Source organism: Falco punctatus, assembly GCF_963210335.1.
Source record: "Falco punctatus genome assembly, chromosome: 12".
NCBI classification, from domain to species: Eukaryota; Metazoa; Chordata; class Aves; order Falconiformes; family Falconidae; genus Falco; species Falco punctatus.
This window is the reverse complement of record NC_137592.1, coordinates 28,093,686-28,112,029: the sequence shown is the minus strand read 5'-3', so window position 1 is coordinate 28,112,029 and position 18,344 is coordinate 28,093,686. Positions and strand designations below refer to the sequence as shown.

Here is an 18,344-nt window from a genome sequence, read left to right as displayed (position 1 = left end):
ATCTGCTGGTGGTGAGATGTCAGAATTAGTAAGTAGAATCACTGGATACGTATGAGCTTTGCTTTTCCAGGAGGGAAAACTTTCTTTAGTCTTTTTTTAATTTATTTCTTAAAACTGTGCACCCAACTTATGATGATGTGGTATGGTCTTCTAGTGGCTACAAGCTAGCAGCCTTTTTCTTCTTATTTTCTTGACAGGAGTGAAATATCTTTCCACATACCCACTGAGAGGGTCATTAAGAAAGACCAGAAATAGATGTATGGGGCGATAGGTTTCTCTGCCATGTTTCCCTTTAATTGTTCTGTTCTTGGTTGAGTCAGCAGTAACTTTTTTTGTTGACCAACTTTTAAGCTCCAGGGAGTTTCGAATTAATTGCCTTGGCTTGGTATAGGATACAAAATCCTTTTGAGCCCTTCCCTTATAATCTGGATTCCTAAAGGAAGATCATTATGGTGCAGAAAACACAAATTTCATCTTGGGAGTAAGTGAATATACTTGCAATCATGTATCTGTACAGTACAGTGTTCATTGTATGAAATAATTTTCTTTTGAGGTTGCTTGAATGCGTATTTTGAAGCCCTGTAAATTAAAAACTTTGTGTAGGACTACTGTGAATGTGACGCTGATGCCAGCTGATACCCCGAAAATTATGTGGGGTGTGTGTAGAGCTTGAAAGAGCAGGAAATAAAAATTTAATATCTAAACTTTTTTTTTTTTAAGATTTCCTATATTTATTTTTCTTAATGCCAGTGATGAGTTTTGTTACCTGAACAGATGAAGGCTGCCTTTTAAAGGTGTAGCTTTTTGAAGTGGGATATGTGGAATGAGGATTGCAAACCGCAAACCTCCCTCACAGGAGGCACAGGGGTGCAGAGCAAGGTGGTAATTTTTGATAGAGTAAGAAGTAATACTTATTTTTTTAGTGTTTAATGTTTGATATCGTTATTAAGCTTTAATATTTAAGGGAAAAAAATGGAAAAATAAGTAGGTCTTCCCATTAGTAAGATTCTTTGTTACTTTTGATTCACAGGAGAATACTTCCACTTGCTTAGCTTTATTGTTCTGGAATTTCATATTGTTGATATCTACCTCAGGCTGAATTACGCAATGTTGATTTAGCTTCAGGTCCTTCAACCACATTTTCCAACCTCTTAAAATAACTTCAGCTTTTTTTGAGAACAAGGTTGAAGGAGGGAGGGGTTTTCTGCCTTTAAAAAGAGTTAAATCATCAGGTTACCTTTTCTTTGGGCTGTCTTTGTGTTTGTGTACAAAAATGCTGGGTTTTGACATTTGGCAGAGAATTGCATTTTATTATCCCGTTGAAATTGTATCTAGAATTTGAAGTGGTTGTTATAAATCATAAAAATCAGTTTACACACCCTTAGTAACAACCGAGTTGTTTCCCTTTTTCAAAAAGGACTAAAACTTCAAAGATTCCCTTTTTCACAGTTTTGTCTTAGGATCTGGCAGCTTTGTCCTGCTCAGGCTCTGAGTTCACAGATGATACCTGAGGTGTTGCAGGTTAAGAAACAGTTGGCTGGAGTGTAGGAAGTACAATAGCAAGGAGGAAATGAAGTTATGGGTCAGGTTATGACATCTGGGGCTTGGTGGTGGACCGGTGTTTAGACTATTTATGGAAGAGGAGGAAGAAGCTGGAACTGTGTGAGAGACTGGGGAAAGAGCAGTAGTAGACATGGATCTCCTAAAGAACTGTCTTCTGGGCGAGAAAACTGGGCAATGAGACAGATGGGATTGAGATCAGATCTTAAGCCCAGAGATGGCAAAGAGGAACTGGAACTTGTTTCGTGAACAAGGGCAGAAAAGGCAGAACCCTCCCCAAGGAATTGAAGGTGAGTAAGGAGAGAATGGAGAAGAATTTGAAATGGAAATATGGAAATTGTATTTAATGGCATCATAAGAAACAAGGCTATGAATTTGAGGGTGTTAAACTGACTGGGATAAAACAATGCCAAAGAATGGGAATTCAGAAAGGGTAAGAAAGTAACAAGAGACTGGGACAATAAACAGGAGGTAAAGACAGATGAGCTGGAAGAGCATGTGCCTGTAGGCTTAGACCAGAACTCCGGTAATTTTTCTAACTGGCAAGTATCAATGAAACCAAACGATAAAACTTACTCTTTTTCCTCCTTCAAAGCAAAGGAGATGGCTAGGTGTTTCTGTTCTGAAGCAATTAGGTAGATTAGCAGTAAAATCCACATGAGCGAATTTTGCAGGTTTTGGTTTCTTCTTTGACTTGGAGAGCTACACAGCTGTAAAATCCAACAGCAGCAGCAGCTTCAGGAAATGCCAGAAAGAGTTGATGGAAAAGTCTCACGTAGTCCCATCCCCTAATGCATTAAGAAGGTCTGTGATTGCATATTAGCAGTAGTTTTTGCCAAAGAATCTTTTTACTGAAGGTTAGTTCATGTGTAATGAATGAGTATCTAAAACATTTGTCTTCACCTCATTTTTTGTGGCTTCACATCTTTCAGCAAACAAGTTATTATACTTTGAAACAAAAGCATTCACTGGTTGGTTTGTTTTTTCTCCCCTCTATTCTAAGTTTTTATGTTAATCGTACAAATGGTGATAGTGCATGTGATGTTAGTATGTATTTTACCTTAGACTTTTAAGATACCCTCACTTTATATGTTGAGACTTGAGTTACAGAAGTTCAGGTTGAAAGTATATTCTGCTATGTATACCTATTTGCAGAAGGCAATGACATAGTATAAGGCACTTCAGAGAGTTGTACAGGGCTTCACATTTAAAAACATAACTTTAAGTTGCAGTTATCATTTTCCCAGCACCCAGGTATGGTGGACCAAGAGTGGTCGCTTAAATCATGTTTTGTCTATATGAAGTAAAAAACCTAATGGTGCAGACATGGGGATAGAATTTAGTTTTTCAGGATATTATGTGATTGCTCTGATGCTGTACTTTGTTTTCCTATAGGCCCCTGCAAAGGGCACTAAGTGCCTTGTGCTAAATAAATGGAAAAGAGAAAATATTCAACGCAAGCAGGAGCCTAAATCCTGGTGTTTCCTAACTTTTGAGTGTTTGGCATAATAAGTTGAAGAAAGTATGTAATGTGGCTGTGTGTATTAAATAGATTGGGGATGTTTTATTTTGACATCTAGAAATCATCACATCTGTAATTTTTATGGAACCACAGGAAGAGAGGGTTAGAGGACACCTGGATACCATCTGATTTACTCTTTTCTCCTCTAGATAAGATCAACTGTATTATATAATTTGAGTCAAATATTTGCCTGGTTTTGATGGTCTCTGATTATGGAGATTGTGTCTTCATAGTTGAATACTGGTGTAGATGTACTATTAATACATTTGAACACTTCTTTTATAACATTTAACTTTACTCTTTGCTCTATTTTAAGATTATGTCTTCTGTCTACTGTTAATTTGGAGAACAGATAACTGCTTTTTTTTTATCTTATCAGGCAGCTTTTTACCTATTTAAGGTGAAGAGTTGTTTACTTCAAAGTTTCTCTGTTACAGCCTAAATGATACTGAAAAGAGAGTACGGAAAAATTAAGCCTAATGTTTAGCTGTCATATGTATTGATTTATTTCTTTTCTAGGGATTTCTTTTGGAAAATGCCAAACCCGAGGTTTGCTGATGGTGAGGTGGTGATGGGCCGTTGGCCAGGAAGTGTCCTGTACTATGAAGTGCAAGTGACTAGTTACGATGATGTTTCTCATCTTTATACTGTTAAGTACAAAGATGGGACCGAACTTCAGTTGAAGGAAAGTGATATAAGGGTGAGTACACGTTAGTATTTCTAATGGAAGATTATATTGATTTTGTGATGCAGATAAACATACAATCTGTATTTGGATAGTGGCTTTGCAAGTTTTCATTAACTGTGTCTCCAAGGAATTGGTGCTACATAATAGTTTTTTCCTATGTGATGTCTCAGGTGGAAGTTCAGAATGCTGACCCTATCTTTAAAGAAGTGTGATTGTTTTGTTTATGTTGGAAAAAAAACGTGATACATTTTGGGGAAAAAACAAGTCTGATCATTCAGGAACTCTATGGCACGGTTGTTCATGAAAAATTGTTTTTGGCTTGCTTCTAAAGCTAGTAATCAGAGGGTTGTTACCAATTTGACTTTTTTCCACTTCTAAATAAGAAAATTTGAAAATGAGTGCAAGCATGTAGCTGAGGATCACTGTAAATATAAATAGCACATACCTAAAACATCTGTGATTAGCTTGTACTGTTCAGGTCCCCGAAGGTTTCATAAGGTGTTTTGCTCTGTGGCAATCAGGGACTTGTGAAAAAGTTATGTCATATGTATATGAGCACATCCTTTCCTCTTTACTCATCTTCATTATTTAATTTTTTGTTACTAATAAAGGCCTTTAAAACTGTATACAAGTTTCTTTTCAGTTTAAAATGTGATAATTTTGTATAATTAATGCATGAGACAAAAAGCTATTTGAATGTTTGCTGTAGTGGATTGTTAAGGCGCGTTCCAAAACCTGTGCAAGTTCAAAGCCAACTTGTGTGTCTTCACATGATCTGTAGTTATGCTTTTGGTGGCAGTGTACGTGCCCTCTAACTGGCCTTTTCTTTTGGGACAAGATGGTTCTGCCTTGAGTTAGACAACCATTTTCGCTGCTTTAAAGACTTTCTAACTGGTTTACTTAGTGCTTGCAGGTTAGCAAACTCAAGCTCAGAAAATACCTTTCTTTGTCGTAAAGCATTTATGCTATATAAAAGTTGTGTTGTGGGAAAATTAGCAGTGTAAACTTCACAAAGTAAAATGGAATACTTTTGGGGAAAACTGTTCATGAAATTGGTTACCACAATTAATTTAATGATTTAGCTGATTTGAGGTTTTTTTTAGTATTGATTTGAGCTGTGTTGCCTTGAACAGATCATTGCATCTTGATGTGCCAAAATGTATTAATAAAGCTAATTGAAAAGACAGGGGTCTCTTAAGGCTTAAGGGAAGGCTTTCAATTCATTTACTTATGCAAAGGATTAACAGGGTAGTATGCTTAAGAGCTTGGTGCTGACATTGATAGCTGATGCCTATATCCTGATTCCTGTAGCTTTGACAAGGATGCTCAGCAGTTGGACTTGGGACAGGATTGTTTGGGTATTACCAGCTAAATGACTATGCTGTAGTTTCTCCTTCTTACAGCCTTTGTACAGCATCAGTAAAGGAAATAAGAGACCATTCCGTAGAACTATGTGCCAGAGTCCTCATCACAAACCCCTCAAGTTTCTAAAATTGTTCTTTGGAACATCTAAGATAAGATTTTGCTCTCTTTCCCTCTTACTTTTAGTCACAATCGTCGTTCAAGCACAGGAAAAGCCAGTCCTCTTCAAGTTCTCCCTCCAGAAGAAGTACGAGCAGATCTCGATCTAGATCTCCTGGTCGGCCAGGAAGAGGCAGACGTCGCTCTTCTTCCCAAAGAAGAGAACATAAGGATGACAAAAAGAAGACTGTTCAGGAAACCAACTTAGCTCTACTGGTATTAGTTTGTTTGTTTGTTTTATGTGTAGCGGTCTGCTGGATTTTTTTTAAAAACAAATTTTTGCTATTTGCAAAAGATGTGTTTTATGCATACTGGGTTTCATTATTGTAAAAGCCAGCTGTAGCTTATGTTCCCAGAACAACATAATTAGTTGCAAAAGTGTATCTGAGAACTGCCTTTTTTCTTTGGAACTAGGCTTTCTAGCTTGCAGAGTTGTGAGGAAATTCTTTAAATGTAAACTTACGTTGTTAAGTTCAATTTGGATTTGGCAGTACTGTGAAGTCCTCAGAATTCACCAAATTCTTTAATGTTTTAATACTGAAGTCATTGTTAGCCATAAGCTTCCACTCATGAAATGGGGCAAAAGAAGTCTGCCTGCTTTTAAGATGTGTTGATCAATACATAGCAGGTAGGTATTACTTGAAATAAAATTAGTTTTGCTTTCATATACAGTTCATTTAAATAGTAATGGGAAAATGTGACGTTTCTATGGGAGGATTGCTGCAAAATTCAAGTGTTGAGAATATATATATATGTCTATATCTATATCCTTGCTGATTGATAATATTGCAGAACTGTTTTCTTTATAAAAACTACACTGTAGTCATTTTTTAAGTTTATCAGATACCTGTTTTTTAGGTGAAATTTATATCATGTTTGTTCTTGGCCTTTTTGTGAATGTTATATTGAGTATTAAAAATGGTTTTGGGTGTTCTTTAAGCAAAGAATAGCAGAGGTGATGTTTCTCTTAAGAGACAAACTTAATTTCTTCTGCCTCTTGTGCCCTTGAGACAGCTTCAAGTGATACTTGTCAGAGACACTATCCCTTGAATTGGAAATGCCTTCTGCTGATCTACTGAAAATAGATAGGATTTAATTAGGTTTCAACTAAACTAAACCAAACCAATCAAAACTAAATAGGTTTAGTTTAGTAAATTGTTACTACTAAAAGCATTCTTTGGCACCAAAATTGCTGTGGTTTTTGTTTTGTAGTGAACTACTTTGAGCTGTGTGACCCAGTGCATAGCCTGTGGACCATATGCTCATTTCAAGTAGTTTGTAGCCAGCAGCTACACTTCACTTTAGACAAGAAGGTTGAAATACCTTTGGTGTTTTTCTCCTGGCTTCTACTTGAGGAGTAGGATCGATCTATTGGTTGTTGTATGACTGGAATGACTTGGTCTTTTTCTACAAAGCTGAGATTGAAATAAATGTCTTCCCACAGTTTGTAAGCTAGACTCATTAAAAGAATTTTAATATGACCGTTTATGTCTTAGATATTTGATGGAAAATCAAACTTCCAGTCCTGCAGAGCAGTCTCATAGATCGGACACTGAAATTTCGTCTCCTTTCCTAATAGAATTACTAAATGTATTTGTACGTGGTAGTTCCTTATGATGAGTTAAAAATAACTCGGAAGCTGTATTCTCTCTTAATTTCACTGTTTGTAGAGGAATGAGGCTGGGTTAATTAATACTGATAACATACAGGCTGGCTTCAGGAGTGGTGGGTTGGCTGATGTAGATAAGGTGCACCCACTTGTTTGTTTGAACCCACTTGTTTTCCTGTGGAGAAAACCGGAGCAGTTGCAGTTGACAAAAAACTAGATAGTTCATTATTTCATATTCATCAGTTAATTATTCATTATATACTTAGACTTAATGTAGCTGTTATTTTCAGAAGGCTAAAACCTGTGTTTTTTCCTTTAACCAGAAACTGAGTGAGAATAACACCAGAAGATACAATGGTGAACCTGACAGTACAGAAAGAAATGATACATCCTGCATAAGCTTGGAGGTATGAACATTGTATTTACTCTTAGTCTGCCTTAGATTTCTCAGAAATCCCTAGAAAAGGGCGAAAAAATAAACAAGGAGAAATAGAATGCAATGTAAAACTTAGGTCGAGTAAGTTTACTGTTCAGCTAAGTTCAGGGGGGAGGGAAAATAAGTTGTCAGAAGGGGAGAGTACTAGAGCTGTGTAATATTCATTTTTCTTGTTTGTTTATTCCATCAAACCCTCGCTGGTTACATGTGTTCATTCCCATGCTTTTACAGTGTGAATGTTTGGCCATAGAAAGTGATTATTTTTTATTTTATTTTAAAGGTGTTTTTTTACTGAGCCAAATTAGTTCTTTACCCCTGATTGTTAACTTAATGCACAGAGTTGTGGCAGAAAGGAAGGGAGGAGGGTGGGAATGGATTACCTGTACTGGAACCGCTGCTGATTTGTTCTCACAGCCTAAGTGGTCACAGTGAAACTGGTTTTAGCAGTCTCTTCATATACATGCATAAACTTAAGCACTGTATAAAAGTAGAACACATTGTATATTGGTGGTTTATAGTGAACAATGTCCTCCTAAATGTAAAATACTGGAGTAAAATAAGGTAAAATCACTGGGATTTTTTTTTTTTTAGTAAATTCTTTGTATTCATTAATAGCAAAAGTTGAAACCAGACCTGGAAATAGAGCGTGTGCTTGAACAGTACAGCTTGCATCCAAGAAAAGAAGAAAAGAAAAGAGAAGAGTTATATTCCGAGATAATAAAAACAGCTGAGAAAGCAGCATCTAAAACAAAGGAACTAGAGTTTGGAGGAAGAATTGGTACGTGTGCAAATTGTCTTAATAGTTGAAAATTTGTACTTTTGTGTTTTTTTACTTATTGACCATAGTGTCACGTCAAGAACTGTTTTTCCAGTTTTTGGATCCTGGTTGCAGAATCCAGAACTGTATGACTGCAGTCTGTGCTGGTATTGGTGGCAGTCAAAGAACTGCTAATTACACTTGGTTCTCTTATGAAATACAGTGAAGCCTTCCCTGGCACAGTAAGAGTTAAATATACCCAAATTAAATTTAAATAAGTAACTAGCAAAGTTTTTATGTGTTCAAAATCTAGGAGCTTTGAACTCAACAGTAAGTATCCTTTATACAGTTGTTTTGAACCGTTTGAAAGGGATGCGGTGGGTGTGATCCTTCAGTTTGGTTATATGAGCTCGTATGGGAGTGAGAAGTATGTCCTTGTGTCCCATTATGTGACTGGGGGATTGCTGCTGTCTTGCTTCAGGAATAGATAATGACAGTCTCTTCTTTGTTACTTAAGTTAATATTGAGTTTCGTTAGTGGGACTGAAACTTTTTTGTTTTTTCTGTTTATCTTCTGATACGGCATGATGTCTGTTTACAGGGACCTTCATGCTGATATTTTTTCTGCCTGCTGCTGTATTCTACTTGCTGTTGATGTGCAAACAAGATGACCCCAGTCTTATGAACTTCCCTCCTCCTCTCCCAGCACTTGAAAGTCTTTGGGAGGCTAGGGTGTTTGGTGTTTTTCTTCTGTGGTTTTTCCTTCAAGTTCTGTTTTCCTTACTGCCAATTGGCAAGGTAAGCTGCTAGTAGCAATTGGGTCTTCATATTAATTTGTGTGACGGGATGGAAGGCAGGGTGTGTTCTTAATGCACTGAGTTTGAAAGCAAATGCATTTGTTTTCCATTCTAAGCTGTAACAATGTTACTGCAGATTTTTGTATTTTATTCTCCTTAGGTGGTGGAAGGCTTGACACTTTCAAACGGAAGGAAACTGCAGTACCGGATAAATGGTAAGCAGGTTGCAGTTGCTTGTTCTTAAGTTTGGTTTGCCGTGCTCAGTACTGTAAGGTACTTGTAAGGTACAAATGATGGAAGATGCACTTTATGGTCAAACTAAGTATCTGTTGTAAATATTTCATAAAATAGGATGAGCCTTTACTTGGAAGAAGGAGGTTGGTAATGATCAGGAACTAACTGCCCCAAGAGCAAGATATTACAATGTACGGGGCACCTGGTCTGCATCCAGTTGTGGCTGGTGACCCCTGTCACTTGCATAATTGCTAAATGGACAGTTGCCTGTCAGAAGTGTTAGTTACGCTCGTGTAACGGGGCCTGTTTTTCTGGAGGTGTTCAGGAGTGATATCTGAAGAGATCCTATGTGTCTAGATCATCTTGGATGCTAATTTACAGACTAATAAGAAGCATGGTTGTAATTGATGTAAGGTGTTCTTATTCTTGACTGGCAAGGAACAGTTCTGAGTCCTTACTCGGATCTGATTTCCTACGAATAAGGCAAGTTTCTCTATGGTTTAACATACTTCATCAGTTCTGCTTTTTCAGGCTTAAATAGAAAAGTGTGTTTTGGTGCCTCGAGGTGTTTCAGGCTACCTATTTGATTAAATCGATTAGTCAGTTTAAGGACACTTCTGGTGGTAGTGGAATCCAAATGTTACATTAAGAAGTTAAGTGGGGTTTTGTCATATGCTGGTAAGATGCACCATTTTAAAGTCAGAAGCAGAGTGAATTACGTCTGGGGGAAGTGAGTCATATTGAGCCTGCCTTGTGATTTCTTTGGTTTTGGACTTTTGTCTTCAGTAGGGGCATAGTCCTGCAGTTTTCTGTAGTCTGATAAAGGGAAGAAACAAGCTACATAATCTTGATGGTTTAAAAAGGGAAGAAAAAAAAGCCGTCTTCTTGTACCTTCAAAGACTAATTCTCAAAGCAACTTTTAAAACCTTCTTGAGGAAAAGAAAAAGGCCAGTGACAGGACAAGAGGGCAGTGGGCACACACTGAAATTCAGGAGCTTGAACACCAAGAAATGCTTTTATTTTTTTTTATTGTGAGGGTGACGGAGCTCTAGCCCACGTTGTCCAGAGCAGCAGTGGAGTCTCCATCCTTGGAGATACTCAAAAGCCATGTGAACGTGGTCCTGGGCAACCAGCTCTGGTGGTCCTGCTTGGCCAAGGGGGCGTCCATGAGCTCCAGAGGTCCCTTCTAACCTCAACTGTTGTGACTCTGTGAAAGGGTCCACAGAAGGTACTTAGGAGAGAGCTGTGTAGAACTGCCTGCTTGCTTGCATTTGGACATCTTTCCATTCTACATGATTTTATATTCTCAAAGTAGAAAAGTTTTGTGTTCCAGTTTTGACTTGATAGTTATTTTAATCCTTGAATTACAGCAGTCTGTATCGAGGTGTGTATGCAGATAACTTGAAGAAGAAAATACGGTTATTTGAGCTGTCCTACAGATAGGATTTTGTGACCTGCTGTCATTATTCAGTAGTTGTGTCGGTGTCTGTTTTTCCACTGACATCTGAAAGTGGATCCTACGTTGTAAAAAATGTAGGAGTGCTTGGTGTTCCTGCCTGTTGTCCTTTTGATGAGGAGCCCAGGAAATTGCAGGGCATAGATGGAACGGCTTGGGTATATTGCTGTGCTCTAGAAGTTTGAACCTCAAGAGCATGGGGGTGTGTAAGGCATTGTTGGAATATAGACAGATCTTGGAAGACGTAAAAATGCAGAAAGGCTGGACTGATTAGGTTCTGCTAGGATTTTTCTTTCTTTCTAATATGTTTTTCTTCTACATTCTTCAGGGTTTTATGCTTTTATTCTGACCGCTGCAGCTATTGGAACTCTGTTATACTTTCAATTTGAGCTTCATTATTTGTATGATCACTTCATGCAGTTTGCAGTGGCAGCTGCAGCTTTTTCTCTGGTGTTGAGCATTTACCTGTATATTCGGTCCCTGAAAGCACCCGAGGAAGAACTAGCACCCGGTGGAAATTCTGGTGAGTTATAAATGCTTTGAATAATTTCTTTCCAATTGTTTGCTACAGCAATTTGTAGGAATTAAAGGGTAGATTTAGGGCTGGTTATTCTAGTAGAGCGACTTTTTCTTTCTGCTAATGCAAAATTCATGTTGCAAGTGAAATGGCAATTTTTTTTGTTCACACTTAGATACTGTAAAACACTTAAAATTTTATTTGGATTATCTTGAATAGTTTATACAAAAATATCTTGGCTGGTCTAGTCCCCTAGCTATGAGAGGACAGTTCCTTTTCGTTTTCAGCATTTGTCTGGGAGGCTTGGCTAGTTTGCCTCATAGTGCCCCTCTGGTGGGTCTTTTCCTGCAATGGCTGGGAATGGAAGGAAAAACTGAAAACTCTAGACGTTTTACCGTGGGAAGTCAGGCACAGAACTTGAAATTACGATGTATTTCTAAATTTTCATTTTGCTGTGTGCTTTTAAATCTGCTTGGATGAATTGAGTTTTCAAAAGAAATTTTGATACAGTCATGAGACTGCCCAAGCCAGTATCAATTATATGCATATGTTGGACAAAGGATAGACTAAGAAGTCGATTAGCATTACATATTAAACAAACTGCTTTTAAAGATGATCATAGGGTGACTGAGAAAGGGAGTTTATGGACTGAACACTGAATGTATTAAAGTGTTCAAATATCCTCTGTTCCTTTGTCAGTGCAGTGTGTATGTTTGTGAAGGGAAATAATAAATGATCATAAATTGTTCTTCTCTTTGAAAAATGCAGTTCTAGTCTTTTTAAGTGGCATAGTAACATTCTCTAACTGTTCTGCGAAGTGCTTGTTATGTGCTAGCTCAGTGCAGGGTATCTTGAAGTCAAACTCATGTTTTATTCTTCTTGTCCATCTCTCTTAATGGACAGAGAATTGTCACAGCTAAAGGAATTCTTGCCTCCAGAGAAGAACAAGGAAGTAGGAGGAAAAGTAGAATTAATTAATACCATGATCATGTTCATGGAAATTGTGAGGTTCAGGATAAGGCTGAAAATAAAGAACAAGTGTCAAGGAGAAATAAGCCTACAGTAACATATAAAGTGTTTAGACCTCCTGATAAATAAAATATTTGGGCTTATTAAAGTATAAGCCATGAGGGGTTTGTTTTGTATTTTGCATATGCTCTCACATTTTTCTTGCCACTCTAAAGGCTTTTATTTATAATGAGAGAACTTTGGTAGACAGTAGGAACTTCTTTATGGGGGGGAGTGTAGTGGCAGATAAAAGGAAGAATATTGCTAACAGACTGTGTCTTATCTGCAGGTTATTTCATTTATGATTTTTTTACTGGGCATGAATTAAACCCTCGTATTGGCAGTTTTGACCTCAAATACTTCTGTGAGTTGCGTCCAGGATTAATTGGCTGGGTAAGTCAGTAATTGTAGTTATTTTATTTGCTTAAATATTACACAAATGGATTTAAAAAAAACCCCACATATAGAGTGAGTTGGTATTGAGGATACGCTATATATTTGTAAACAGGAAAAAAGCACTTACAGTTTCATGTTGCCAGATTTTTAATGGCCTTTTTTATTCACTTTTGGAAAATTTCTACATTCTAGCTTCTTTGCTCTGTGAGAAATGAAAAACCTTAAAGTATTCATGTGTTGAGGTTACACAGCTCCAGAAGTGTAGTTAGTGGCAAACTGTGGCTTGTGAAATAGGTTATTATTTCCTTAAACTTAAACTTTGGTCAAAAATGTCTGTATTAAATGTCCTATAGCGTAATAGAAAATACCACTTTTCTTTTACAAGGAAAATTTCTAGTAAAATCTTTTCTAAACTAGGTTGTTATAAATTTGGCAATGCTCTTGGCTGAGATGAAGATACACAATCAAAGTATGCCATCTCTTTCCATGATACTTGTGAACAGCTTTCAGCTTCTGTATGTGGTGGATGCTCTTTGGAACGAGGTAAATGACAATTATATTGAGTCGTTAACATTTCTAATTACAATGTTAAATGAGTGAAGCTTTCTAAACTCCTTCCTCTTTGTTTCTAGGAAGCCATTTTGACTACAATGGATATTACCCATGATGGATTTGGATTCATGCTAGCGTTTGGAGATTTGGTGTGGGTTCCGTTCGTCTACAGTCTGCAGGCCTTCTATTTAGTTGGTCATCCTACTGCAATTTCTTGGCCTGTTGCTGCTGCAATTACTGTTCTGAACGGTAAGTTACAGTAGATGTTATTGTTACTGGTAGTAACAATGTAGGCCTGATTTTGGCTCTTGAGTTGTGAGGTGAAGCTTTAGCTAAGATACGGTGATTATACTTTCTGTGTTACCGCAGCTGATGGATGCACGTGTCTGGCTACTGTTTGACGCAAAGACAAAAATCAATTCTCATTTTATTAAATGAAGGGTAAATGAGACTGGGCACCTGTCGCGACGGAGGGAAGACACAGTCACTCAATATGAGTGATCAGCAGACTTCGTTTATTGTCTCTTACAGTCACCTTTTATGCCTTCTTATAATTAGCTCATACATATTACAAAAGTTAAGCTCATTATTGGTTAGTTGCCTAAATACCAAGCCCGCCCCTTGTTTCTCTTCTGTAGTTATCTGTTCCCACCTGCAACGTTCTTTTCCCACCAAAATCTTCCTGTTATTGTGTAACAAGGACAGCCAAAGACAGTGTATTTTGCTTTACTTCAGATAAGCTGAGAGCGATGTGCATTTTTGTCCAGCCAGCTGGACTATGTCTATGTGACCCTTTTCAGCTAGCCAGTTATCCACAGGCACCTAATTGTTCAGTCAAGAGGCACCTTTAGATGGAAGCTGTCTGGAGTTGCAAAAGTGACTTAAAACATTTTGAATGTAGCAGACACCTTTTAAAAGTCAGACTGGGGGCAACTCTTAAGTGACTGGGAAGTCAACAGCTTGTTGGCTATGCTTTATTTAACCTAGGGAAAAACAGGTTTTGTTGTTTAACAATCTGTATCTCCTTCCCAGATACCCATATTTACAAACTCATGTCAACAGAAAACATCTCATTTTTTCTAGCTGAATGCTTAGCCGAGCGCTTGGAGAAAGGATCTTGCATTTTTAGGTGCACTAAATTTGCACCAATATGGCCTTGTAGTTTGTCACTTTTATCTTAGTAAACCTAGAAGACCTGACAAAGAATTTAAACACTTGGAAAGACTATGAAGGTGTATAACTTAATATGTACAATCCTGAGAAATGCAGCATCTTTTTTTAATTTGCAGCTAATATTTTTTTCTTCTTTTTATTAAACAACTTTATTTGAAGTATGTTGTGATTATATTTTTCAATACAGCCTCAGAAAAAAACAAATTCAAGCTGCCTTGTGAAAATGATGGGTGAAATGAATTTCAAACCCTGATAATAATTGATCATCTGGTTCTTTTAATACTGTGAACTTGTCAAGCGCTGGTCAGTGTATGGAGTAGGCACTGCAGCAAATAACTAGGCTGCTAATAGAGCTATAACCTTACAAACCGCAGCACGTCATCGTATGTGAATTTAAAACTCAATTTTACATTAATAAACTGTAAGTCAGATATAAATGTCAAAATAGATGTGAAAATAAGGTTTCTTCAAAGTCTTAAAAAGTTAGTAATGTGTAAGGGCATATGGAATGCAGATTTCCAATAGCATTTCTGTCTTGTTAGAGCGCTGAGAAGGGGAGAATATCCATTACGCTTCTAAGGAAAAGACTGATGTAGTAAGGGAGAGCGTGTGAGTGCTTTTGTTGAATGAAAGAAAATGGGAGCATACTGAAAATGCAAAATAAATAATATTTATATTTTCAGGTATTGGGTATTACATATTCCGCAGTGCAAATTCTCAGAAAAATAACTTCCGAAGGAATCCATCAGATCCCAAATTGGCCTGTAAGTTGCATTTTTTTCATTTGTTCACTTGCTATACAATGTCTCTTTATATTATTTAAATACACATTTCGACTGTTGTATTGACTACAATACTCTATTCACAGATCTGAAATTTATACCCACTGCAACTGGAAAAGGGCTTCTTGTCACAGGCTGGTGGGGTTTTGTTCGTCACCCTAATTATCTCGGTGACATCATCATGGCTCTAGCATGGTCCCTGCCCTGTGGTAAGTTCCTGAACTAAAGTGGATTTTATCAAAAATGCCCCTATGCTTTGACATCTGACTGGGTTTGAAATGTAAAGCGATAATTATTTGAGATACTAAAATCTGTAACTAATTGGCAAATTTCTGTGGTGTAAGCTTTTTTCGATACCTGTTTTCTCTTACATCTTGTCCTTTATATCTTATTTAAGATTTGACATATTGTACTATAGATTTGGTTCTTCTTTCTGACACTATCAATCAATAACAATGGGGCTTGCTTGCTAATAAATTGTTCCTTACCTTTTTAAGGTTAGTGGCTGTGCTGTAGCCTTTTCAAAGGGAGCTCCCAAAAAGTGGGAGTTTGCTTGGAGTCAAGGGCTACTGCGTATAGAGATGCAATTTAAGCAAAATACATTTAAACACCTCCCCCAGCCAACTCGTCAGACACAAATGAGTGGAATTCTCTGTCAAAGTTTTTGTTAATGAATACTTCTTAGTTTTCCTGAAGTTTACACTTGGAGGAAATGAGGGAGCCTTTTTGTCCAGTGGGGTTTTGTAGTCCTGATTCTTTGCAAGAGCTTAGGAGGAGCAGTGAGAGTTTCAGAAAAGACATCTCATCACCCTCTTATTCAAGTCTGAAAATGGTTTTGGGTTCCCCCCTGGCCTGAAGGAGTCTCTCCTGTAAGAGCACATAGGGGAGCGTGACACATGTCCTGAGGCACGTGCTCTGCACCCCATGGCACAGCCTGGCTTTTGCAGGCTGTGGGACACAGGGAGTTTGGATCAAGCGGGACTTTGTCATCAAGTGCTTAGAGCATCAGTTGAGAGGAGCTGGAGTTTAGGTGTTCCTCCAGGGTTGATTTTAGTTTGGATGTTAATTGAAAGTAGACAACACTAGATTAGCATATACAGTTGTAGACAGAATCCCAGGAAAGTCGTGAAAATGAAGGACTGCAAATCTTCAAATCCTCTGTCAGTGTCGTCGTGGCAGAAGGGGCAGTGTTGCTGTAGTGTGTGGGGTGAGGATGGGGTGGGGGGATCGTAGAATCGTAGAGTAGCTGAGGTTGGAAGGGACTTCTGAAGGCCATTTAGTGCAGCTCCCCTGCCATGGGCAGGGACATCCTCAACCAGATCAGGTCGCTTGGAGCCCCATCCAGCCTGACCCTGAACATTTCCAGGGAAGGGGCATCTACCACCTCTCTGGGCAACCTGTGCCAGTGTCTCGCCACCTGCATGATAAAACATTTCATCCTTATATCTAGTCTGAACCTGCCCTCTAGGTTTAAAACCATCATCCCCTGTCCTCTCGCTACAGGCCCTATAACAAATTCTGTCCCTGTCTTTTTTATAAGCCCCCTTTAGGTCCTGGAAGGCCACTATAAGGTCTCCCTGGATGGAGCCTTCTCTTCTCCAGGCCGAACAACCCCAACTCCCTCAGCCTGTCCTCACAGGAGAGGTGCTCCAGCCCTCTGTGGCCCTGGACTGGCTCCAGCAGGTCCACGTTCTCCTTGTGTTGGGGCCCCCAGAGCTGAACACAGCACTGCAGGGGGGGTCTCCCCAGAGCAGAGCAGAAGGGGACAGTCGCCTCCCTGCTCTTGCTGCAGCCCAGGACATGGCTGGCTTTCTGCGCTGTGAGCGCATGTTGCTGGGTCGTGTCCAGTTTTTCATCTGCAAGCCAAGCGGTGTGCTCTGAGCAAGGCTGGAGTTGCCATCTACAGCCAAAATAGAGAAAACCTTGTGGGGCTTGTGTGGGGCAGCCAGGTGCTGCAGAGGTTTAAGTACTTCTCTGGGTTTGATAGCTGAAGAACTTAAAATATGTGCCAGCTTTGCATTGAGAGTGAAGCTGGTAGATTTGAGACTCTGAATTTTAAGGATTGCTTTTTTGTTTTTGTGGGTCTTTTCCTATCCGCATGTAAACATCACAAAATTGTTGCACTAATCCTGTTGAGTATCTGATGGTTTACAATGAAAGTAGAAGATGCTGCACTCTGTAACGAGTATATGTCACTAGCTTGGTATATGCTAATAGCTACCATTTCTGGATTTTTGTGCTGTATCTAAAGTGACTTTCACACTTTATTCTACAGGTTTTACTCACATCTTACCATATTTCTACGTGATATATTTCATCTGCTTGCTTGTTCATAGAGAAGCTCGTGATGAACATCATTGTAAGCAAAAATATGGCTCGGCATGGGAAAGGTATTGTCAGCGTGTACCGTACCGTATATTTCCTTACATTTACTAGAGCATTCCAGATGCCTGATGTGCAAATTACTTTTAAAGTTAGTTTCTTTGCAAATAAAAATATACCTCTTACATTTGCACTTGGTCTATTTGTTATTTAGGCTTTTTTTTTTTTTTTTAAAAAAAGTGACCAAACAGTGGAATGCATAAACAGGCATCTTAAGTACATGAATTACGTGAACTGACTGTCTGTGACTTCAGTGTTTAAAAAATTGTGAATTTTAAAATGTCTTGGAGCCCTAACTTTTCAACTTAATTTTTATCTAGAATCCTGAGTTTACATTTTTTTTTTAAATTGCATTTAATTAAGCACTGTGATGTAAAGTTTATTTTCTTAGTACAATAAATACAGAAGTTCCATCCAGGTCATTTTTTGGTGTTACTTGTACCATCTAACTTCAGCTGTCTGCCTTAGTTGCCTGAACTGGAGGAGCAGCAGGGTTTTTGGAAGCAGAGGGTCTGACCCCCATGAGGGGCCCGTGCCACCGGCAGCGCTGCCCCAGGCCCAGAGCTGGCACAGCTCAGCCGGTGGCTGCTTTGTGGCTTGTCCTTGACAGGATTTTTTGGTCGGGGAGGCTCATGTGGCCTCTCCTGCCCTGTTGCCTGCAGGGATGGGATTGGGAGGAGAATCAAAGCGACATGACTGTCCCTTCCGCTCCCATCCCAGCGTTCTGGCAGCAGCTTCAGCAGGGACCAAGGGGGACGCGGAGCTGCGCCTGGCAGCGCCCCTGACCCTGGAGAGAAGCTGTGCTTCTGGCTCAGGCCCCTGAAGGTAGATGATACAAACACTTGTTTCAGCTGTGAAAGGGAGCAGTGAACCCTAGTCCTGCACCTAGCATTGAATGCGGGGTAGCGAAAGGTGCAGAGTACGCATATTTGACAGGAAAGAAAAAAATGACCAC

At 38.8% G+C, this 18,344-nt stretch overlaps 1 protein-coding gene across 1 annotated transcript; it reads left to right on the top strand.

Moving 5' to 3' along the window:
• The first annotated feature begins 3,601 nt into the window (after nucleotides 1-3,601).
• On the top strand, nucleotides 3,602-17,514 carry LBR (lamin B receptor). Its single transcript, XM_080408739.1, has 13 exons — nucleotides 3,602-3,782; nucleotides 5,319-5,507; nucleotides 7,224-7,307; nucleotides 7,952-8,114; nucleotides 8,694-8,890; nucleotides 9,050-9,104; nucleotides 10,908-11,102; nucleotides 12,394-12,497; nucleotides 12,918-13,043; nucleotides 13,133-13,301; nucleotides 14,909-14,989; nucleotides 15,094-15,216; nucleotides 17,283-17,514. Exons 1-13 carry the CDS (start codon nucleotides 3,618-3,620, stop codon nucleotides 17,441-17,443), a joined length of 1,812 nt encoding a protein of 603 aa, XP_080264865.1. The 5' UTR covers nucleotides 3,602-3,617; the 3' UTR covers nucleotides 17,444-17,514.
• The last annotated feature ends 830 nt before the right edge of the window (nucleotides 17,515-18,344 follow it).